Source organism: Halichoeres trimaculatus, unplaced genomic scaffold (assembly GCF_033239565.1).
Source record: "Halichoeres trimaculatus isolate MK-OKI-2021-1 unplaced genomic scaffold, fHalTri1.1 fHalTri1_scaffold_11, whole genome shotgun sequence".
Classification (NCBI taxonomy): domain Eukaryota; kingdom Metazoa; phylum Chordata; class Actinopteri; order Labriformes; family Labridae; genus Halichoeres; species Halichoeres trimaculatus.
The window spans coordinates 17,559,808-17,584,717 of NW_027437189.1; the positions used below are offsets into that span (position 1 = coordinate 17,559,808).

The following is a 24,910-nucleotide window of genomic DNA, read 5'->3' on the forward strand; positions in this document are numbered from 1 at the left end:
ATTTTTGAGGCCATACTTAATTTAGGTCATGGCAAAAAAAGGCTGAAATCAAGGAAGAAAAATTAGTTATTTTCTCAGAATAAACTATTTTCAGTTCACCCAGTTATTTATGTAAGAGCTAACTACAGGATAACCGCAACCCTAGCTTACCTGGATTTTTTTCCCTCACAAAATGTTATGTATTGACATGCATAATGACAGACCTGTTACTGTCTGCATCAAAAAAACCTTTATTTCTCAGAGCTTCTTTTCAGAAAGTTGAGACCCATATTTGATGTACACATTAAATGAAGAATAGGGCACTGAAATGAGATAGATACTAATACTGTACAGTCTGCCACTGCTGTGCAAGGCTAGGAAGGAGGACCCCTTCCCCTTCATCTGAAACTAAAGTGATTATTTTCAGGCCTTTTTTTTTAAACAAATGAACAAGAGATGTAACAAACCAAGGATTTTGCACCTCAAAAACCCTTCAAAATGTCTTTTGCAGATGGCGAAGAAAACGAAAGAAACCAACTTCAGTTAAAAGGATTTAAGTTATAGCAATGTGCACACTACCAAGTGTACAATTTGTCAAGGTTCATGTGATTCTAATAAAATACTTTTTTAAAACCCATATACATTTCATAAAGTTTATCTTTTTTGGGGTATATGGATCCAAAAATAGACATTTAAATCAAAAAGAGAGAATGACAAGGTAGGATGAAAGAGTAGGGGATGGAAATAAAAGTAGAGAGGCTATGAATCATGGTCTTATTGATGGTGGTGGGTGGGTGGGCAAGAAAATGGAGAAGTAGTTAGTGGTTTGGGGAAAAGAAGTTAGGAAGGAATTGGCCAAGCTATACAGCGCAGTATGACACCCACTTTAGCTCATTACACACGTACAGTCGTGATCAAGGCACAGGGATCTTCTAAAAGTTTTTTTTTCATAAAGTTGTACAAAATAATACATTTTACAGTCTGTACAAGAATAATAGTTCAGCAATAAAGAAAAGACACACATACAAAGGAGCTCAAGGTCGGGCAGAAGATAAGGGGAAAGACAAAGGAATGGAAAAAAAATAGTGTCCCATTTGTTTTTGTTGTCTTCTTCATTCTTATATCTTGGTATTTATTATATTTGTATTTTCCTCCTAAAGCAAAAGAGCACTGCTAGGAAAGTAAAGGTGCATGGGAGGAAAAATGTTTATGGAGGAGTGAGAGTGAATGAGAAAACAATAGACAGGGGGAGCAAAGTGAGGCCAGTATAAATGAAGAACAAATAACAAGAGACAGAGAGAATTAAGAGTAGCGATAAAGAGAGAGCGAGAACGCAAACAGGGCACAATGGCACAAATGTCCACACAGACAAGAAACAGCTGTGGAGACCGTAAAACAGAGTCAATCATGACAGGATGAGAGTTCTCTTGAACCTATACGATATGGATGCTTTTTGCCCTCTGTTAGTGAAGTCCCGTAAAGTTGGCTTATTTTTGTTTGCTTTTGTTTTTAACTCAGTTTATCCTTCTCTCACATTTGCTCCACTTCCAACAGGGCAAAGTCAGGCTGCAAAGCAGTTCTGTAGAGAAGTCGAGTGCCGGTCATAGAGCCCTGTCATCATGTCCAGAAATTCACATCGGAGTTGGGTCAGTCCTTTTTATGTTGACCCCATGCCTGAAGGCCTGACTGATCACAGCACACCCTTGGTCCATTTAGTCCATGCAACGCTGCTACTCAGGGCTTGGCTGTGCAGTCGTTCACTCGGACTGTTTAATCTCAGAGCTGTGCTGGAAAGAGCTCGACGTACCTGTTGCTTGATGGTTGATTAGCACATTTCTAGAGACGTCCCAGTTCTGTAGTCTACTTGAAAGCAGGTTGATATTTTTCAGTGTGCAAGCAGATACTGTGGTTGGGTTTAGGGATGTGTGTAAGTGATAAGATGGACTGGTATACAATCTTGATTTTTTTGAGTCAAGTCCTGAGCAGAGTGCTTGTTATAAATACAGTGTTCAGCTGATCAATTCCAACATGTTATTTTTTTTCAATATGCAGTAATTAAACAGTGGCACTTAAGTAGTAGCTCTCTTTGTTTCATCATGAGCTCAACAAGAGGAGAATCTCAACTGCTGCTCAAACCCTCATCAAAGTTGGAAAGACAGTCTGGATTGGGCCACTTTGGGTTTACAGACAGGCAAAGGTAACATGTTATGGGTTGATATATGATTGTAAGGAAAAGAGCCACAATATGGATGAATGCAGATCAGAGTCTCTTTGTTTCAGATCATCAAACCCTCCTGTCAAAGTAGCTTGTCTTCTAAAGTTTACATCAGGGGAAGTTCTAGGTTCAGAGTAACTGGATTTGTGTAAATAGTGTGTGTGTGTGTCTCTGTGTGTGCATGTCAGAATGTTGTGTATCCTGGCTCCCCTGTTTCTTCACAAGAGCTCACAAACTTCTGTGGATGAGAGTTCCAAGACACAGGGTTCAGGGTTTTGATAGTCCCATGTTTTTTGTTTGTTTTTGGCTGAACACCTTCCTGCCATCACAACAGCTCATACTGCCGCAGGTGCATCCGCTGAATTATGTCCCGACAGTCGTTGAAGACTCTGCGAATGTTTTCTGTGTCAACAGCGCATGTGAAGTGGGGGTAACAGTAGTGCCTTCCATCACCACTTGCTGTACTAATCCTCTGTAAATGGAGAAAGGAAAATAAGAAAAATGTTTATTAGTGGATTAGTGTGCCCATCCATGCAATGCAAAATTAACACTAAATGTTTGATTTGGTCCCTTTTGTGAGATTTGTTGTCTATGAAGAAAATAATTACTCAAGATTTTTGGAGGTTTTAATTTTCAAATTTGGCTATGTTTGCCACTTATCTTTAGAAACATACTAGTTTGCCTTTCACCAAATGTTGTACAAAAAACTTTCACAAATACAAATACATAGTTATAATAAAATTTAATAGACTTTACATCCCTTGCATTTAAAAAATGAAAGTTAAAGGGTTAATATGATACACATTTGGTTCTTAGCATTTAAAAACACTGGCATCTAAGATCACCAGAAAACATAAAATAGATCCAGTTTTGAGCATAATGATGATACATGTTACACAATGCAATGGGGATGGCATTATTTAGGACAACAATGGTGATTAGCGCTCCAGAGTAGACATGTTAGTGTATTACTACATAGGGATGGGTACCTTTAACATTTGAAACGATATGAAACTGATGCCCGATATCTGGCAACTGGCATTGGTATTCAACAATACTAATTTCTGGTACTTGTTTGTTTGTTTATGAGGTAGTAAATATTACATTTATTCAATAATAAAATCTCAAAGATTTTCAGTTTAACATATCTATTTCTCAGAGTATAAACTTGAAATGCTATGTTCATGTCCAGCATGGAAAATCGCCAACTCTTCCACTCCCTCACATTTACAAGGATGCGTTTAGGTACCTAACCATGGTACTGTTTGATTTTACGTAAATCACTACTACAGACGGAATTTGGTCCATACTTATAAAAGGACATAGTTCGATACCTATCCATATTTCAACATGTTATTGGTATCACTTTATTGAGCATGTGGTGATTATCTCTGGACTTGCAAAAAACTAAATAAAAACTAAATATCCCAACACTTACCAGGAATTCATCCCTTATGAAGTACTTAGCCCTCGTTACACGAGGATCTTCACCAGGCTCTGGGGTTGCTGCAAGAGGAAAGAGGCTATATGAGGGCAGATCTCCTATGATTTTACTTTTCAGGTCAATCATGAATGGATCAGACCTGAATAACATTCTGTGTTCAAAAGAGCAGTTTAGTGTATCCTGTCACCCTATCAGAGAAACAACTGAATGTATGTGAAATTTTAAAGCGGTTTATCCAATTTATGTTTATTTGAAACATACAAAACATATATGTGATTGTGCATTCCTTTGTTGGAGACTCTGAAAACAAATGCTAGTTTTCTGACACACTGTCCTCTCTAAATAAATGGCAGAACAAAAACATGAAAGCTTTGTAAATGTGTTAGTTGCATACAACTGCTCACCATCATCAGGTGTTGTGTAGCGAGCAAATTCAGGAAAGTATTCCTCAATTTTTGACTTTCCTGCCAACACCTTCTCTGCTAGCAGGTCCTGTTTATTAAGGAACAAGATGACAGAAATGGTCCGCAGCCACCTGAGGAGAAACAAAGTACAATTACCAACACTGCAACAACATCAATGTTCATTTAAGAACAGTTCAACTCCTACTGCTCCAACTGACCCTTTAATCCCTCCCTCTATCATCAATAATATATCACGCTTGTATGAGACACAAGTATTAAGCTCAGTCTATTAGCATTTGAACAGTATGAAAACTCAATGCAACTTGATTTAATGAAAGACAGAAGAATAACCATGAGCGGTTCTGAAACGCTATTACATTGTCCATTAAGTGTGAAGCAGCAGTGTTTGATCTGAGACACAAGTGTACATCCAGAAGTATCTGATTTGAGGCACAACCTCAGTCTCTCCTGCCCCAGTGATGGAGTTGTTCTGGATTTGGTTTATATACAATTTCCTCTTTGCATGGTAGATTTTTAAAGTGTTTCTTTATTAATACCCCTGGGGAAAATTCAGTCTTTTTCCACTCTGAATCATGGTGTATACACATACTAGTGCTGGGTGGTACAAGAAAAGATTTATATCTCAGTATTTTTTGACACTGAGGAGGCCTTGGGGTATATCATGGTATTTCTCCTATTCAGAGTTGCACTCTGAATATCCATGTGAAAGTCAGTCAAAATCTATGCTTCAGCATCTGGTACAGTCTGCCAGAGTCCCCAAATGTGAACTGAACAATTTTAAAAACTCCTGGTGTATCCTAGTGTGTTGTTTGTTGGGATTCATTCAACACGTTGAAATGCATGTGTGTATGGGCCATTGTGTATATGTTTACGGCTTCTTTATATATTTATTACTATTCATGAAGGCAGTATGATGTCAGCACTGAGTCCACAACAAGTTTTCCCAATGGAGCAATAAAGTTTTATTCTATTCTAACCGTGCATCACTTATGCACACAGGTGATCTGTGCAGCACAGGCTGTCAGGGATCTACTGCTGCACCCCGGCTGCAATTATTGTTATATTTCACAAAGGCATAGCTGCATAGAGCAATAACGGTATTAAAGTATATCTTGCAAGCTGTAGCTCTGCTAAGCAGCTGGGAGGGGCTAAAGTGTGATGAGAATAAGGAAAAGTGGTTGAGGACAGAAAAAAGCGCGCCCAATAGCACATGAGAAGAACGTGTGGCCAGGAAAGGAGTGGTGTCTTCTTCCATGAGCGCAAGTTGGTGCTTTTTTATCATAAACCCACTTGCATTAGGCCACTTTTTAAACATCTTTGCCTCTTCAGAATAAAGTTGTCGTACTGAGTCACTTCTAACCTGTTGTTCCAGATGTTCTTGAAGAGGTTAAGGGCCTCCTGTAAACGGTTGGTATGATTGTCCTCTCTGATCACCATATTGTAACTGCTACTGGCCACCACAAAGATGATGGCTGTTACATCTGGTGATGACATGACAAATACAGAGAAATCAGTCTTGCAAAAAAAAAAAAAAAGAGCTGGGATGAGAGACGTATGAGGGGGCAGAAATGAACAGAGGGATACCGTTAAAGCACTGAATCCATTTACGGCGTTCGTCTCTTTGACCGCCAACATCGAACATACTGTGTGAATCAAACAATGGACATTAATGTCAATAAGTGAACTACTGCCATCATGTGGACCATTGTGCACTTCAACTCAACATAGTTCATTCATTCATACAAGTCACAACAGTCAGCTTTGTAAAAAGAATTATTCTTTGCCCTGTTATTGAAAATTTTACTCACTGGAAATTAACTTTGTCAACTTGAAATCTTGTCTCAAAGATTCCCGAAGTCAGTACTCTGCATCTCAGCAAATCCTGAAATAGAAAACCAAAACTGTCTTAAGAATGTTGCCAAGACCAAAGAGATGTAACAAAAATTCAGATTCAGAAATCTAAAGCTCTACACCATACAAAGTGCTCCATGTCTTAATTTGATCTTAATTTCTTGATGAGCTGAAAAAAACATCAGAAATTTGGACATGACCTACAGACTTAAACTTTTTAAAACTGAACAATGAGAAAAGCCTAAAAAGCTAACACCAATGTTAGCTAAAGATTGGTCAAACGTGGCTTCAGTGTATCCTAAAAAAATGTGTGTGGTGTTAGAATGTAGTCATGATGGATTAGAAAATTATACATTAGAATTTTGGTCTTGAGGGATTTGAAACCTAAGAGACTGCCTACAAAACCTGAGAGCTTTTAAACAATTGCTTTCTTATTTTTGTTTTGTCGTCTGGACCCCTCGGAAGACCAGAAAGCACTTTGTGGAAGATAATAGAGAAATTCAAAAATAAATAGAGTAAAAACCTTCTTCCGTTGATACACCTTAGTTGAAAAAAACACATATAATGGGATTTGGATAATATTGACTAAAATCTTCACCCACCTGGTCTGTTGGAGTGTAGTCGCTCTGTTTCACTATGTCAATCTTATCTAGAAAGCTGAAAGGACAGAAAAATGAAAAGTGCCTTAGGAACACTGTCAATGTCACACATGAGATAGTGACCTCATCGATGAAGAAAGTTAAGCAGACACCAAAAAAAGCCAGGCAATTTAAAAGAATAAATAAATAAATAAAAAACCTCAGAGGAATACCAAGGCTCATTCATGGGACAAAAGGGTAAAACAACAATCAACATTTTTTAATATAATATGGAGCAATGTAAATCAATGTTCATCATATTATGCAGAGATTTACACGCTGTCACTGTACTGTGTCTACTTGTTTACAGCATAAGATTGAGAATGGACATGTGACAGGGGGGATCAAAAAAAGAGGAGGACAGAGAGAGAGAGAGAAAAAGAATAAAAGCACAGTGGTGTCTGTCTGACATTACAGAGCAGATTTCAAAAATAGCTCCCCAGCGCCCTGGCCTCCAGCACAGTTACCATGGAGACCCAACCATATGCGCTATTAATAGTCTATCAGCTTCCAATCTACAGTGGCTTGAGTAGCTCAAGAAAGAATACACACAGTAATACAAATTGAAATAAAGTAGAAAAACAAAGCAAACCAAGATGTGCTTGTATTTTTGAGCTGTGAGCAACAAAAGTGTTGGAGTTAAAGATTTGAACGTGCCATCTCAGCCATCAGCATCAGAAATGATGGGTACCAGTTCAACTTTAAGACTGTCTAAAACACAGCCAAGCAACTCAAAAATGTGATGTTGAAAACTGATCTGTCCACCAAGAGTAATTTACCAAACCTTAGTTTAGTAGCAAAGATGCCCTCCCTAAACATCACCCCTGTCCTCCATTAAACCTCCACTCATATGAGTATGACTCAGGCTTGGCCACCTTTGCTTCAAAAACACTGCAAAATGATATTATTTCAGGAAAACTATTTGACTTTTATTCTACCCGATACCTGCTTTTGCCTTAGAATACAGAATATATAGAATAGACATACTCTGTTGAAAATACTTCTTAGTTGTTACTTACTTACTTCAAAAAGTAACTTCAGTTGTAAAATTTTGAAACTTTATATGGTTTGTCTCAGAGAAAGACGGGGAGAGAATGCTTGGAGTAGGGAGACTGGGTATGGTTGTAACATGGGAAGAGTTGTAATGCAGTCAATTTGACCAATCAGATATCAGATAGGAGTCATATGATCATTTCAATATTTACCCACTTCCACCCTGATCACACATGGTGATTGTCAGGGCTGGGAACAGGTGCATGAAGATTCTATAGAGAAAAAAAACTGATTTTGAGGTACGAAAGTAAATTTTTTTTGACTAAGACTATATTTTGTTTAGTACTTATACTAGTCCAGATAAAAATATTTGACTTATATTAGAATAAATTGTAGTTTCTTATGCAAAATGTGATGCATTTTTCCCATGCTAATTTCAATCCACTCTGCTAATACAGCTAGCTAAGCACTGGCTGACAGGAGTGGGGTGGGTTGTAACATCTTTAAAAAGTGTCACAACCATCTCTTTATGAACAACTAAGAACATTTTCTTGAATCTAATAATGTTACATAAGGCCTAGGCAGTGAAAAAGAAAGACAGACAGAAGTGTGCCTAGATGTTTTCAAAAAAGCATCTGATGAAGTCACAAAAAACGGTACGTTGTTTTAGACCTACGTGCTCTTTACACAGCTACACTGTAGTGTCTGAGCATACATACTGTTAAGGATGAACTCTTGAGTCAAACAGGAAGTGAGTTATGGTCAGTCACAGAGAGAGACATTGTTCTGGATGTTTCTATTTCAATAAACCTCTTTTTGAGGGGCATGACCTCTGTTTTTTCTTTTTTTGTCCAACAGTTAAAATTTACCCCAGCATGTGTTACAACCTAGCCCAGTAGTGGGGTAGGGTGTCAAACAAATATTTGACATCACCTGGTGAGGTCTGCGATATTCTTGCAGTGGTTTGAGTTGATGCCATTTGTAGAAAACAAATGTGGGTTCTTTGCATTAAAGTTTGAGAACTCTGACTCAAACATTCAGTAAGTTGGAGGTGCTGAAGCAAAAAGTGTTACAACAATACCCAGTCTCCCCTACACACCGGGCAGGGTAGTTCAAGAGCAAAACCTTGAAGACAAGCAATAAGTAATCAAAGAGCCCTTAAAACTACACCTTGTGTGAATTTAAAGTTATATGTGGAGCCGCTTTGAGATCAATTTGTTGGATACACGGTGACATATATAAAGATATTTACAAGAAGCAGGAGTTACTGATACAAAGCAGTAATATTGAACAGCTGCCACTAGATGCTGCTGTTGAGCCAAATCCAATACCACTCATGTATATCACTGTTCACCTGAGGGGAATAACTTTTACTTCGCCTGAGATGGGCCAAATGAGGAAGGTTCAGTTATTTAATTTCTTTATCAACTAAGCATAAACTCAAGTTAGACTTGTCAAAACAATTTCTTACTGAAAGAGCTCATCAAAAAGGGGAAAATAACACACATGCCTCTGTTAAACATAACTTGCATGGTTAAGAAACAGGAACATCACTAAAATATAGTGTACACCACTTTCACTGATTGGATTCAAGTTGACTTAAGTGGTTCTAAGTAAATTTAGGTGTCTGTTGCCGGTCCAGTCAGCCTCTAAAAACAGCAGCAGTGCTGACTGCTATCTAATGTAAATACTCAAATCAATATTTTCATGTACCTATACAAATTCATTTAATACATTTCTATCTACACCCAAAGTCTGCCCCCCCTGGATGGATACAAATGGATTATGTTTACAAACTAAAATCCCCCACTTCCTTTTCTTGTCCTGTTTGACTTGTAATCTCAATGTCAACGCACTAACAGCGTAAAAAAAAATGTGAATTACTTTAAAAAGGTAAAAATTATTCAGCCGGGGCCATTGTTGTTTCTGCAAAGCTGTTTTACTGTATTGCATTCAGTTGTCTAGATTCAGTCAAAAACTTGGCACTTCAGCTGAGAGGATATGTATCAGAACTTGAAGTGGTCACTTACTATTGGGCACAGTCGATTAGCTGGTACTCATTTGACCTTTCGTAGCACGCTCTGACCCCTTCGTCCTGCCACAGCGTCTTTGCATGGTCGTAAAACTCCTATGTAGTTGGGTACACAAATACATCAAAGTCAGAAATCAGAAACTCACAGAGAACCAAATTCAGTTTTGCTGCAGAAATGCCTGTGTGTTTACATGTGACATACATAAATCAAAGGCTTATTTCAGAAGACATTGGGAAAATTAACCAGATTCATTCAAAACAAATGTTTAACGCCTGCAGTTTTTTTAAGTGTAACATTCTACAAACTGTTTGATTACATAAGATCAACCAAAAGTGTCCAAACTCAAAGGAATTACAGAGTCAGGTAAGAAAGAGTCAGTAGTATTTACAGTACACCAAATATCACAGGAAAGAGAGAAAGACAGGGCTGTGTGCCATCCACAGCCTGTTTCTGAGGGCACCAGATGCTCTGGGCTCTTGTTGACACCAAATGCAGTCGATGTTGTACTTGGGTAATGCATGTGTACATGTCTGTAAAGGTAAATACAGGTGGGAAGAGAAGATACCTCTCAACACACAGGTGCTACAGACAGACTCATTCACTCATATGCTTGGATACACTGGGAATAAGCATCTTCATGAAGTTAGGGCATTCATTTCAATGATGTTTGAAGGACACAAGCACAACACTTGAGCAAGTAGCTTGCACAAAAGAAACCTCAGAATGAGATTAATAATTGAGTGTTGTTTTGTATTATGAGATCAAGTTTAAGGTATAGTCATCTTTTAGTTATATTCAAAAGTCGTTTCAACGGTGCTGTTGAATAAAAGCAGGACTTCATTATTACTCTGGTGCACTTTTTTTACCAGAAAGGATAACGTATTGAGTTAAAAAATGTATTAAACTCATGAATCAGTGCACAGGGGGCAGACACTTTCTTGTCTTCTAACATTCGTCCATCCATTAAGTGGCTGTTTTAGGTTATTCAATGAAAACATTTTTAAAAAATGCACAGATATGTGCTATACATTTGGTGACAGTATAACGCTTGGTTAAAGATGTGTTCTTGAAGCTGCATACTTGTTATCAATGTCATGTCTGTATCTTTTACTCTGTCCAATTAAAGAGAAAAAAAACACACACATACAAAAAAAAAGAGCCACTTGAGTTGGTGAGAGACAGAGGTCTTTCCCAAGGATATTTTTCAGGAATCATGAGAGCAGGCTAGTTTAGTGGTAGGGCTGTTTGTTGATGGTCATCCTTTATGAGGGATCTCACTCCCTTTATAACCATCTGCATGCGTTTAACACTTTAATATGAACTAATTAGATCCATAAGCCTAGTAGTACATTAATTAGAAAGCGAGTCAAACCACTCTTCACACATTTCCAGCAACTTTCAGGTTTATGTTTTTTGGATGACGACACTTGTACATAAAGACAAAGAAACATTGAACCTTTGTAGTTATATTATCACTTTACCTGATTTAAATGAGCTTTTAAAAAAATTAAAGCTGCTGACTCTAAAGTCTCGTTTACTTTCCATAAGCAGGTAATTGAAAAGAGAATCAACCTGGTCCCACAAGTGGCTGTGGATAAACAATTAAAATCCCACAGAGTAAGCTTTAATTCCCTTGGCTTGGACAAATAGTTAACGAGTGATTCCCATAGACAATACTTAGACAGTAATTACTCACAAGGCCTCAGTAAACCTCAGGGGTGTACTACTCATATCAGGGAACTGTCACCTTGGATTTGAAAGAAACTGACACAGGTGTTACATAAGACACCACAGAAATTTTCTTTGGATTCATTATAAATTACCAGCACAAATAACTAAATCTAAATAACTAAATTATCTTGTCAATTTTGGCTGCATGGTAAGAACACTGCTTAAAGATTATAACTTTTTTATAAGCAAAACATTCATATTCTTAAAAATCTCGTCTTTGTTTTGTGATACTCACAGAGGGGAATTCAAAGTCCTTCTGGCTGACAAGGCTGAGGATGTATTCAATCCGGTATCTGTTTTCTGGGCACGCCAACTGCACTGGCGGTGTCAGTGTGCTCATAGCTGTAACTATGGTCTGTTAAAGTAGACCAACCAAAACAAAATGAAGTAAAGGTTTAATAGGCAGAAAAAATATTCAAACATATTCATATTCAAATTCAATAAACTTAAGCATCCAAACAAAATTTGATGTTTTAGTAAATTCAAAACAAAAGGTACCAACACAGCCACTTACCTCGATAGCTTCTTTGATATTATTTTTGATGTCCTGAATTTTTTGCCTCTTCTCTCTGAAACAGACACAACGGGTCAGTGAAAATCTTTTTAGGGATTACTGCTGTGCTGTTACACACTCCCAGAGACAAAGAAGGCATGCAGTCTCTTGTAGGAGCCTATGGAGGTTTTTAAATGTTGTTATGCTCCCCCAAAGCCTTCTTTAGAGATCAGGGTTTAAAAGCAGATACTAATCAAAAATAACTCAATAATAAGACAGAATTATTACTTCATGTGTTTAATGCTTACAAAATAATCCAAATACTTATGGATATGGAGGCACTAAGAAATATGCTGTTTTGTAATTACCACACAAATGAGCCATCCAGGATGGCACAGCCTTTTTTTTGTTCAACACTTTTGTGTTAAATGAGGATTCACTTCACAAGTATCATTTCCTTGAAGCTAAACAAGTAGAAAAAAGCACTCAGTGTTACTTTGACATGGTAAACTACACGTGCTGTTAGCTTTGATCTGGACGGGGAACAGACCTTTGTTGACATGTATGGCAGAGGAATTGTGTCTGCTATGAGGACAGCTACTAGAATTCTCTAGATTTTATTTGAGGTAACTGGGAAGCCAGTCAGAGAGCAAACATACTGTTGCTAACAGTTGGTCTGTGTTATTAAGCAAGGATGTTTTTTTTTTTCCTTTTCACAAGGGATATGCTACACCATACGGATCCAAGTAGTTAATTTGAAAAAAAAAAAAAACTTATTCATGTGATTACCAAAATCAAGGACTGTACCATTCTTTGCAACCGGAAGAATTATGGATCATAACTTTGATCTATTACAGCCAGGCAGAACACCCCAGTCGTGCCTTGCATATGTTTGCATCAGTATTTGGAAAACAGGTGCAAAAAACCTGTCATGTCCTTGGCATGTGCTCTCTTTGTACTCCATATCTTGCAGATTATTTTAGTAGAGCCTTATGTCTCAAATTCTCTCAAGAGCACAAGGTCTTTGTACAGCTATCAAATATTGCTGACAATTCCTACCTACGGGGAATCATCATTAGTGGCTTAGAATAATACTCAGAGCGCTTGCTCAGACTCAAACACAACACACACATAAACTCTTGTACGAACCCAGTTCCTAAGATGTTTGAACACGTAGAGAAGTGTTGATGAAAATGGAGTTTGAGGTTTGCAAATCTTTTGAACCTTTTATTTTGTTGGAAATTGTAAAAAACAAGGTTTAACTGAAGAAACTAAAAAAAATTATATTGTATGAAAGTGAATGTAAATTTTCAATTTAGTGTGAGCAACACAACACAACACAAAAAAACTGGACTGGGACACATTCAACATTTTTCTGCATCACCCTATCTTGCAGCTCAAATGCTCTGGAATCAAATGTTTTACAGTTTTACAGGAGCTCCAAATGTTTTGGAGATAAGGGCTAGTTGAGTTTTTAAGACATGGTAAGACATCTTGGTCTTACATAATTAAGCTGAGTTAAAATAACAACAACCACGTTTTCACTCTAGAGCTGACAGCTCACTTATTTCTCTTGTCACTGTCCATTCCTTAATTAATTTCAGACAGTAACAGAAGTTGCTTCAACAAGAAATTAAAGATGTATTTGTTCACATATGGCTTACCTGAAAGATAATAATATGAACTACTTCTCACTAATGATTTGAATTTTTTGCTGTAGTCCCAAAAGGTTAGAAGAGTTCTGTGGTTTGTCTCTTCTTTTTTGTTTTTTTTTGTTTTCTTTTATAAACTTGTAAATGTGTATTGGTTATTTTCTGCAATCAAGTGGTGGATAACAGAGCTACTGAATGAGTGGACTGTGTGAATGTTGTGAGTGTAGTGTATATAGGCATGCTTAAAAAGATTATATTTTTTGTTGAAAGTGTAATATGTGGACCCCAGGAAGAATAGCTACTGCATATTTGCTGTTACTAATGGTGGATACTAAATAAATCAAATCAAATCAAAATCCTTTTCACCCAACTAATCCGTTCTACCTTTTAAAACAGTGCCACAAAGTACAATACAAAAAGTAAGCAAAGCTGTGTGCTGCAACCCATAACGTGAAGCCTTCACAGTCCTCTGCACCAAAGCAATCTATGTTGCAAGCTTTATTTAACCATGATGTGCGTTGTGAAAAGAAGATAAAGGTGGGGCAATACCAAGGCAGTGGCCATACCATATTGCTAAAGACATGCTACTCATTGCAACTGTTGAACAGGACAGCTTTATACTGCTACCAACAACTACTAGCCCAAGATGCCAGTCGATCAGTTGGAATTACTGTATAAAAGAAACACTGCCAAAACCAGCAATGAAGTTAGAGAGAGCCTGGAAGTACAGCTCAACAAAGTGTTTCACTCTTCACTAACGCTGGGTGGTCCAACAGGACCTGGGAGCCATGAGAGTTTGACAGTACATTACCAAAGCACCCATCTCCAATGAAGCTATTTCCCCCAAGATTGATAGTGGGATGCCCTCACAAGCAGAAAGCTCAGCCCAATGGGACTGTATGCTAGATCATCCAACAACCAGAGTAAAGTCATCACAACAGTGCAACTCAATTTGTGCAGAATATGCAGGGTTTTGGACACAGACTTCATCAGGCCATTTGCAACTTAAGTGGTTAATCAACTGATTTAAAGATAAAGAAAAATATCTAATTACTTGTCAGGTTTAAATGTTTAAGCTAACAGGGAATGATTTTTTTATTACCAAAAAAGAAACATGTATTGTTCATTGCCAATCATCTAAAATATGAAGTTATGCTTCTTGGCACAAAGATATTGCCCAGCCCTAATTAGGTTTGTAAACCTGGTGGTGATTTCTATCATTTTACTGCAAGAAACTGCAAATCTTACAGTGAGATAGAAAAATAGTTTAAAAAATGTTTTATATTTTAGGATGAAAAGTTGACTCATGATAGTTGAAATTATTTCTGCCATACCTTTTTAACAAATTCTCATAAAATTAAATGGACAACAAGAAAATCAATGGAAAAGAGGGGTTAAACCGAGTTGTTTGGGTCAGAGGGGCAGTCTGGCAGGTTGCAGGTAACGCACAGCCATCTTATTTTTGCCAGACACTGAACTATGACGTAAAAATTTAGCGCGGGAACATTGAGTGGGACAGGAAGTCGTGACTGGGAAACTACCTAAAATCACTTAGTGACTTTAAGAATAAAACAAACCGTGTCAAAATCTGTTTGTATTTAGCCTGACAAGGACGGTAAACAGACATAATGAGCGCAGCCAGACCAGGAGTCAACAGGTTTGAGGTTTTACAGCCCAACATGAATAAAGAGAGACTTATCAATGGAGTGGGAAGAGCAGGAACTTCTCAGTCTCGCAACTCCAGCTGTCTGTCAGTCATGTGGCTTGCTGGACTGAACACGCAGCCGGTGTGAGTTGACAAACGCAGTCAGCACGTAACAGAACAGAGTCGGACTGCAGACGTATCAGTCTTGTTCGAGACCTCATCAGTCTGATAGTCACATAGTATTAGCATGACAGCATACACAAGTTTAGCAACAGAAAAAGCAGAAAAACAAAAACACATAATGTGTTACACAGACGGCATCAGGTTATACATCCCAGATTAATGGAGTAAGAGGACAAGCAGATGACAGAAACTGAACCTGGAAAAAAACTTAAAAATATGCCTCACATAGGAAGCAAAAACATCCCTTGGATTAAAAGTTTCAGCTCCTGTCCACTTAAGAGCTCCAGTTATGCAGCTGTCAGTCAAATGCCTCGCCCAAAGGTAGCATTCATTGTTCAGAAGGACAGGAAAAGAGCTGAGTCAGTCATTCATTCTTTCTTTGGAAAATCACGTCAGCAATTGGATCAAGAATTTTATCTTGTCACAAGCCACTCAGACTATAACCACAACACTAACTTTATTCAACCTTTCTGTATTAACATGGACATTTAGCACTCTTTCAGTACCAAATAATACCAACACCTGATACTCAAGGCAAAAAAATCTTATGTCAAGTGAGTCTTCATTGCCAGTAGTTGGCCCTACATGCTTCAGTTTGACACCATGGCAAATGTGCGCCTAGTCCTGTCCAGACAACATGAATAAACCAGGGAGAGTTAACAGTTAAACCGTTTTATTCTGCACATCAGTTTATTTAAAAAAATACTACAACTCTGAGACTTCTTAGTTTTACTTTGCACTTTTATTAATTTACTAAAAACAAATATTAAACTCAGAGAGAGTTGTTTGTATTTTATTTTGGTTCTTATGGCAGTGACTGTGCTGTCTTTGATCAAAATGATGTGTCACTGTTAATTGGAATTTTATGTATCAAAGCGCTAGTGGTACTGGTACTTGGATATCGATGAGTACTTGAGGGGGAACTCAAACTGGTACCAGTCTGAAAAAGAATGGTATTGAACATCCCTACAAATCAGTGAATCTATGCCATGATTCAGGAACCAAGCTTTCTACAGACTGTTTCTACATCATATGGGGGACCATGAGGGACAGCCCTCAGGGACTGTTAAAGCAGATTTCTTGTGTTTAAAAAGGGACCTTTTCATGCACTTGAGAGATGATAAGTGACCCAACTTATTATCTTCATAAGTTCAAACACATATTGAGAAAGACAGCAAAATTTAGTTTATCTAAATACCACGGCCAACCATACACACAGGAAGACAAGAGCTATAAATGGGCAAAGACACAAGCATGAAATCTGTGCAATGTCAAAGGTTTTGCTGAAGTGATGATATTGATGTGATTGTTCATAAAGTCGCCTGTCCACCTGTACAAGCTCTGGGCAGACAGGTGGACATATATTGGCACACAAACCTAACAGACATGCTCACACACGGCTTGGTGTTGCGCAGTCATGTGCTGGGTCATACACTACTGCCTTCCTGAGGTGCTGATTCTCTTGGTGAACCTCCCAAAGATAATTCTGTTTCAACCACCAGTGAATACCAACGGCTCAAACAGATCCAGAATTTAACGTCAAACTTTAGAAAATAACTGTAAAACAGTCTGAACTGCTTGTTCGACAACATTTGTGCTGGAGTGAGAACATCTAGAAACCTTCACGTCTCTGTCAATATTGTACATATAATACTGACCAGAGATTAATTTCTTAAATGCAGCGAAAGAAAGGCGGGGTATGAGTTAAACTTCAGCTTTGGCTAAAACCATTCCACAGCCATGTCTAGTTAATCTCAACGGCTTGAATAGACTTGCATTGTTCATGACACCATCAACAAAAATTAGACAATTGTTTAGCGAGGAATAAGAATGCCACACACAAGGAATACAATAGCAATGGGCCACTATTTTTGAGTGCTTGGTTGATAAGAAAATGAATTCATGTGACCATTATTCTATTTCAAAATATAGTTTTCATATGTCTCTACTGATTCCTTCTTGTAGTGTTTTGTGCATGGGGCATGGCTGTAGCCAAGAGCAGGAGTCAAAAAATTCAACAGGAGTTGTGCTCTGAGATTTAGTGGTAGAGAGTATATATAACCAGCACCTCACAGTCATAATTCTCTCCAGGGAAGCATCTAGTATTTGTTTATTTTTTGTTAATTACACCTTTTATCATAAATTTAATGACACATTACAAAACCCAGAAAAAATAGACAACATACTGACAACAATAGCTTTAAGCTTTAAAGGCCCAACTACTCCTAACTCAGCTGCATCCAGTCTGAGCCAAAGTTCCCTTCTTACAAGGACCCTGGTTTGATTTCTGTGCATTGCCTCATCATGTATACATGATGCCCTCCACTCATAGTTAGGGATGGGTACCAAAGTAGGTACTTTTATAGGTACTGACCTAAATCTGTTAAAGTCGGGTACTGATTCACAAAAAATCAAAAGGTACCATGTTTAGGTACCTAAACGCATCCTTGTGACTATGAGAGGGTGGAAGAGTAGGTAATTTTCCATGCTGGACATAAACACAGCATTACAAGGTCATATATTAAAGAATAAATATTTCAAATGGAAAAACAAAAAAATATATAATTAAACAAAGTGATATTTTTTTCCAAAAAAGCACAAAAAAGTACCGAAAACTGGTATCGTTGAGTACCCGTACCGATAGCCAGGTACCGGGCATCTGTACCGTATCGTTTCATATGTGAAAGGTACCCATCCCTACTCATAGTTAATTTAAAGTTGGGAAACGCATAATCGCAAGCCAGGTCTTCTTCTTCTTTTATCTGCCTGAATGTAACACATCCTACCACTGTACCTGATAAAAAATAAAATGAAATTAAAAAATAAGCACTGGATCCATCTATTTAAGCATTTAGTCTTGACTAAGACAAATAAGAATTAACTTAAACAGAAAAGTAGTCCCTGTTAATTTAATGATTAAAGTCATCATGTTGATTTGACCAACAGCAGGTATATGATCAGCAACCACTTAGGTTAAACCCGATCCCCATGTCATACTTACTCTGCGTTAAAGCCATTGACGTGTAGGATTCGCATCTGTTTTACTATGGTGCTCTTTCCTGACTCTCCAGCGCCTGAGAAATAAAAAAGATAGAGGAAAGAAAGGAAAGATTAGGGACATGAAATACAAGATTACACAAACTTTACCAGGCAGAAACCTTGAAAATGAAGTTAGAGTTTGACAAATGGGACGGTCCTGTTTCATGCTCACAGCATGGGTTATCTGAATCTGAAAACTGTTCCCACTGCCTCAGTGGACACATTCTAAAAATAAAGATAAATATCTGATGTGCTTCCACAAAATCATGCTTTTTTAAAGCAAAGCAACCTGTGTTTTAAGAAAGTCTTGGTTGCACTTAAAGACTCATTTGACAATTACATAAAGACTGCAAAGACCGCAGATCTGGAGGTGTTTACATGTGCTCCTATTCATTTGTCTTAAAGGTCTGGGACCTGCAAGAATATTTCCAGACTAATAGTGAAGTGAAAATATCACTGTGCCTTGCTTGAGGAGTTATCAGGAATTACATTTTTGCTATTCTAAACTAGAATCATTTCTCATCCTAAACAGACATTGGTGAAAAACTGAAGCACATAATAAAAAAATGTATTTTTGTAGTCATATTAACACAGAGCACTTTTTTGATATATGTCAATCAGATCCACCAGTGACGGTTCATTACCAGTAGGATGCTGAAACATGTTTACTGACCCTTTCAATCAGTTTTACGGAAAAAGCTGATTTCAGTTATCAAGCTTCTTTTGACTTAATAAAATATTTGCTTTTGGCAGAAGATACACTAACTATGTGGTCTAGCGAGTGGCATTATGTTGTAGAAGGAGAATGTAATCACGGTTTGCATCTATAGTATTTTCATAGAGTGGATTACGCAATATTTGCTATTATTATGTAAAGTTACAAAGAGCTAAAGAGCATCACTGTCATGGTCAGTGCTTAGTTTTCCTTGATGTTAGACTTTTAGCAGTGAGTCTGTTAGTCTGCCAGTCATCCTTGATACCTGTGACAGAGAGTACAGGAACACATGCTTGTGATTGGGTGAGTGAGTAGAGAGGTAGGTGAATATGTGGCTGTGTGTGTGTGTGTGTGTGTGTGTGTGTGTGTGTGTGTGTGTGTGTGTGTGTGTGTGTGTGTGTGTGTGTGTGTGTGGCTAGACATTGCGTTCAGGTCATTTTGGTTGCTCAACCAGCTGAGTAGTATATCCTGACCTGAAGATCTGATACACTCAATTTGACTTATACATGTATGTCTCAAAGTCAGCTTTATTCTATCACTTCCATCTTCTTGTCTCCTCCTATGCTACACAGTCTGCCAAGTTAAATATTGTAGGGTCATAGCATTTCACAAAATAAATGACCAGACCCTAACTTTTAGCCTAACCTTGACATTTTGTTGATTTGGAGGTCTTGCATGTTTGTAGAGTTCAATCTGGTACTAAATCTGAACGTGGGCCACCATAGGTTTATACTATGTACAAGTACACAATAATCTTTGAATCCTTTTTTAAAATACATTCAATCTAATCTAAAGCTTAATCAGAGTAGATTTTTCATAAGCAAGACCTTATGGGTTTTTTTGTGAGGCCAGGATGGATCTTCAGCATGTCTCAGATTCAGATTAGTGATTAAAACATGTAACATACATGAGAAATTGAAACATGTGAATAAAGGTGGCCACTGTAATGCAAACACCAGAGTGTGCAAATTGTGCTTAATGCCAATGAGCAGCAAGAGGACTTTAACGATAACTTTGATCAACTCAAAGGTGAATTCACTCTAATGCCACTTCTAACTTTGGTCGATACCTTTTTTTTTTTTTTTAAAGGTAGTCTTTGAATACAGGACAACCATTTTTGTTTGGCAGACAGTGGAATGATGTTACATTTCAATTAAAATGTTAAATAACTCCTTGGCCCAATAAAACTCATAATTTGCATTCTGTACAAATGTATTCCAACTAATTCCTTTTCAATGATGAACAAGATAATCCAGTGGCATGACTTCTTAACCCATTCACCAGCATGGCAGAAAAAAACGTGATTAAGTTAATTAATACATTACTTCTGTAGATGAATGACAACAATTTCAGTATTACTTCACAAATTCTAAACAATTCCTTTGTCTTGTTTACTCATAACTAAGTCCTGAAATAACTCACTGTCACTGCGATGTTTTCCTTAATAAAACTGATTGTAGCACTTCAGATGCTGGCTTTTTTAGCATCTCAACAACAGCAAGGCCATGTATATGTTTTAAGGTGCACTACAGTCTAGTACTGAGCTTTTTCTGTTTCATTTGGTCAAATTTACTGCTTACACATATTGTCATGTACTGAGAAATAGTCAAAATCTCGTATTACTTCTGGTATCTCCAGAGAACTGGAATATGGACAGGTATCTTGCTCTCAAGCAGACATATTTGTTTTGATGTTCACGTGGTTCCTGTCCTTCTGCTTTCCCTCAGTCACCACAACTTCCTCCTCAGTATAAATACAGGCGTGTTGTACAGCACACATCCTGACTGAGTTTCTGCAGTAAGATAATTTGATTTTTACTAAGAACATTGTGGCTTTCTGAGTATTAAGTCTATGATAGAGAGGAGAGCAGGGTAGAAAAAGCTAGGAAATTCTTATTTGTCTCTTATGTAATGTCAAGAACTGGCCTACCTCCACTTGTGTTCTCTCTTGCAGACACACCATCTTAATACACGGTTAAGGTTACACTTAGTAAACTAGTTCAGAGTAATTCTTACACCTACAGGCATTCTAAAGTTTTAAGGGGTGCAGGGTAGTCACAAATTAACACAGATGAAAAGCATAATCTTACACACTTAAGCATGTAAAAGTTGCTGCTAAATAGACAGACAACCAGCTTTGACTGATGTCAGGAGTTGTATGTTTTGTGATAACCAGTGACATCAGTGTACCCACCTCCTACACTGGCTTCTGAAACCCTTTAATATTGTCAAACCAACAAGCATTGTCAGCTAGAGCATGCTTTGGTGTTTGCATTGGTAGATGGTGAACAGCAGCACACTGAATACCCAGCACAGTGCAGCAGTTACACAATAAAATCACACTGTTGACAATGTCCCCCAACACAACATCCCAGTAGACTGTGTTCACTTAGAGTAGAGACTTGGTTGTAGCCTAGCTTATTAGATCAAGCATAAACAAGTTTGCAAAGAATACAAACAAACTCACCTAAAAGTAGTAGTCTGTGTGTTGCTCTGTATATTTGTTTGTCTTTTTGGAGCTGCTTCTCTATCTTTTTGTTTGCTTCTCTTTGTGCCTTCTCCTCATTTCTCTGGTCTTCGGTCTTACTGTTGCCCAAACAACCCATCTTCCCGCAAGAAAAAAAAAAGAAAAAGGGGGTCCAGGGGAGGAGGAGGTAGAGGGGAGGGGAGGGGGTGCAAAGAAAAATAAATGAACTAAACTTATCTAGATCCTTCGTTGGTCATGCGGTTTGGCAGCTCTGTTAGCCCTTTTCACACTATATAACGTCCCTGGCCTGCTCCAGAAACTGTTCGTGGTGCAGAACGGGAGAAATTATGTGTCCATAACGCGTATTTAGCTGTCAGAGAACAGGCAGGATACTATTGCTGACGACACCGAGGCCGCCTTCTCAGTTTTGCTGAATCCTGCTTGGGCTTTCCTCCTTCACATGCAGTATAGTTATGTTATCTTTCCCCACACGGTCTGCCCACGTAAAACAAGAAATGTAGAGAGTCGTAATCCACAATGTGTATTAGGACACCAGAAGTCGAGGTTTCACCTCAAACGGAGGCAGACTACACAGCCAAATTTGCATCTCCAAAAAGCCCGGGTCTTGCGTCTCACTGCTGCCCGTGACAAGGATCCAAAGTCGGCGTGTCCGAAAACCTCACTCGTGCTGTGGCGCGGCTGGTTACCACATCTCCTTGCATGATAAACAGTTCTGACGGTATAAAATATCCTCTGTAACCCCGTCTCCCCGACGGCTTTCTTCGTCGGGGGGCAGCAGGACAGCGAGAAGAAAATAACATTTACATCCAAACGAGCTACATGTGTGATACTGTCATTGCTTCCGTCGTCATCCGGCTCCTCTTCGTTTGCTGCAACAAATCAACCGTCAACCGTTGCAAACTCAGTGCGGTTGTCTTTTCGACAAGTCACCCACAACCTACAATTCCGACACGTTCCAGTTTCCCCGGATTGTCCTTCTTATTTGTGATGGCTGTTCCTTGCTGTGTTTTCTCCGCCAAAGGGCCTTCGTTCGCTCCCTGCCCCTAGCTTTTGTTGCTGAAAATGTGTTATCAACCTCTCAAATCACCACCGACCCTCCAAAAACTGCGCACAGATAGACTTTTTTAATTCCCCGAGTTGAGTCCGATGAATCCCTTCACGTAGATGATCATCGAAGCGATTTCAAAACAGAAAAGAAAAATTAAAACGTGACCAATATGTGTATATCCCTCGTATTTAGCCACGTTTGTTGCTGGTGGAAAAAAAGCCGCTGTTCTGCTCAATTTTTACATCCTACATAAGGCCTAGGTGAACTCATGGAGAAACTCTTGCAAAAATACATATATATTCCTGTTGAATCTGAGGTCAATAAATTGGCATCAGGCTTGAGACTTCATGTGCATATACATTCATAAAAAATAGGACGAAGGTTTGCTGTAGCAGCACATTCCCACCGCGAAGGCCGCTCCCCTCCTGGTAGTTTGTCGTGGAAGGTGAAAGACAGGAATAACCAATTCTTGGAGGTTATTATTTTCTTCCTTTCTCTCTCGTTTTCTCTTTCGACGAGTACAGTAGCCTATATTGAAGAGCTAGACAGCGCTGAAGGTAGACGGGGTGGGGCCACACAGCGCTCATTGAACCCTGGGAAGGACCGAGAGGAGGAGAAGAGAGGCCGCTTCGTCTCGTCACGTGACCCCGGTGCGGAGCTGCGTCAGAGGCACGGCGCTGCGGAGAAAAGGGCGCTTTCTTCAAAGAAAACCTCCGCGTTACTCTGAAGGTCGGAAGTCATACATTTGGAGTGGTGAGGTGGGGGGCATCATCAGCATAAGAACCAGAGACTGCAAGACATTGAGGCGCAAGCGTAATGCTAGTAATGAGGACCCCCGAGTAGGCTGCTTTTAGCCCAGCTTTACAGCTGTTTAAACGACAGGTTAGTAATTTGCAGTGACATAACTTGAATGTTGCTCTGCAGCTAATCGTATCTTCTCAATCGATTAGCTTACACAAACGAGACTCGTGTTGTTTTCACCCATTAAACCCCTTACCGCCCGTTAAATGAAAATAGTAAGCCACTGCGCAAAGCTGTGTTATGTGAGTGCTATAGGAGTTCAGTCAGGTTAAAAACAGTGTCTAATTGATAATGTATCTTTCTAGGCATGTGATGACTCTTTACTTGAGTTACCAAGATGCCTTAACGGTACATATAACAATCAAAGATACAAACAGCAACTAACGGCCTATAAACGGTATAATGATATAGATATAATGTACCACCACAGAAAATGCAGTAGCCTAACAAATAATCACTTCCTCTGTAAGCCTGCAGGTTTAGCAGTCTTTGGACGCAAGGGGTGGGATAGGCAAAAAAAAAAGAAATCAGAAAAAATGTATATAAAACTCTTTGTGAAGAATGAATTAACCTCATCACATTTTATGTGATATCTTTTTAAAATGCAAGCTTCATTTTAATCACACAGGGAAGCCATGCCTTTGTTGCTACTATGCGTTATGAACGTTAGGTGGCAGCAGTCTACCTAATCAGAGCAAAGATCTGTAGGTTATTTTCATATTTTTGTTTTTGCTTAAAAGTCATCCCAAAAGTATCATAACCTTCATTCATTCATTAAATAAATTGAAGGAATTTTCAATTGAAGTGTTTTTACCTTTGCCAAAATGGTAATGTATGTTAAACATAAAACTTCAAGGGACCTACAGTGATAACATTTAAATATCTAATATACCTAAAATAACCACCAACAGTATTCAGTGACAGTTTTAATAACTACAGTGATGTTTTTTTTTCTTTTTAACACTGATAAACAAATTTATCTTATGATTATGGGCGGTATGCTACCATTCAACTTTCTGTGATGTAAAACCACTCTGGACTTCATTTTGCAGCACAATGTCAGTGTCAACTTGTTCCTGATTGTAACAAACATTTGAATGGTATATCAAACTAAGAGTTTTATAACTACAGCCATATGTTGATAATACAACTTGCTTTTATTTTTTTCTGTCATTAAAAGGAATTTATCAATTTCCTTCCCATTTATAACTTAATGAAAACCTTTTATCCCCTGGCCTGGAGCTCCGACCAAATATACAGCCAGGACAAATAGTAAAACAGAAGTCCAGGTTAGTATGGCTTGTCTTAGTAACATAAAAACTGAAGCGCATCTGTAAGGGGACTAAGAGCTTTTCTTTGGATCCCCTCGATGTCCTTTGGGTTTTGAGGTGAGCTTTGGTTGTGAGTGGTATTCTGATCTAGTGCGCCCCAGAGCCTTTGACCATTTCAGTGAAAATCCCTGAGGACTTGCCTCCCATCTGTTGGACTAACATTAAAAACATCACAGCCACACCTCTTTTCTCCTGGTTTTTGTTCAG

The 24,910-nt window shown here is 38.4% G+C and overlaps 1 protein-coding gene across 1 annotated transcript; it reads right to left on the reverse strand.

Moving 5' to 3' along the window:
• Window positions 1-229: 229 nt before the first annotated feature.
• gnas (GNAS complex locus) lies at window positions 230-23,217 on the reverse strand. The gene is made up of 12 exons (XM_074681315.1): window positions 21,503-23,217; window positions 18,284-18,356; window positions 11,824-11,878; window positions 11,545-11,664; window positions 9,576-9,673; window positions 6,517-6,571; window positions 5,872-5,945; window positions 5,648-5,706; window positions 5,424-5,544; window positions 4,043-4,173; window positions 3,633-3,700; window positions 230-2,666 (listed from the first exon to the last, which is right to left on the reverse strand). Exons 1-12 carry the CDS (start codon window positions 21,639-21,641, stop codon window positions 2,520-2,522), a joined length of 1,140 nt encoding a protein of 379 aa, XP_074537416.1. The 5' UTR covers window positions 21,642-23,217; the 3' UTR covers window positions 230-2,519.
• Between the last annotated feature and the right edge of the window lie 1,693 nt (window positions 23,218-24,910).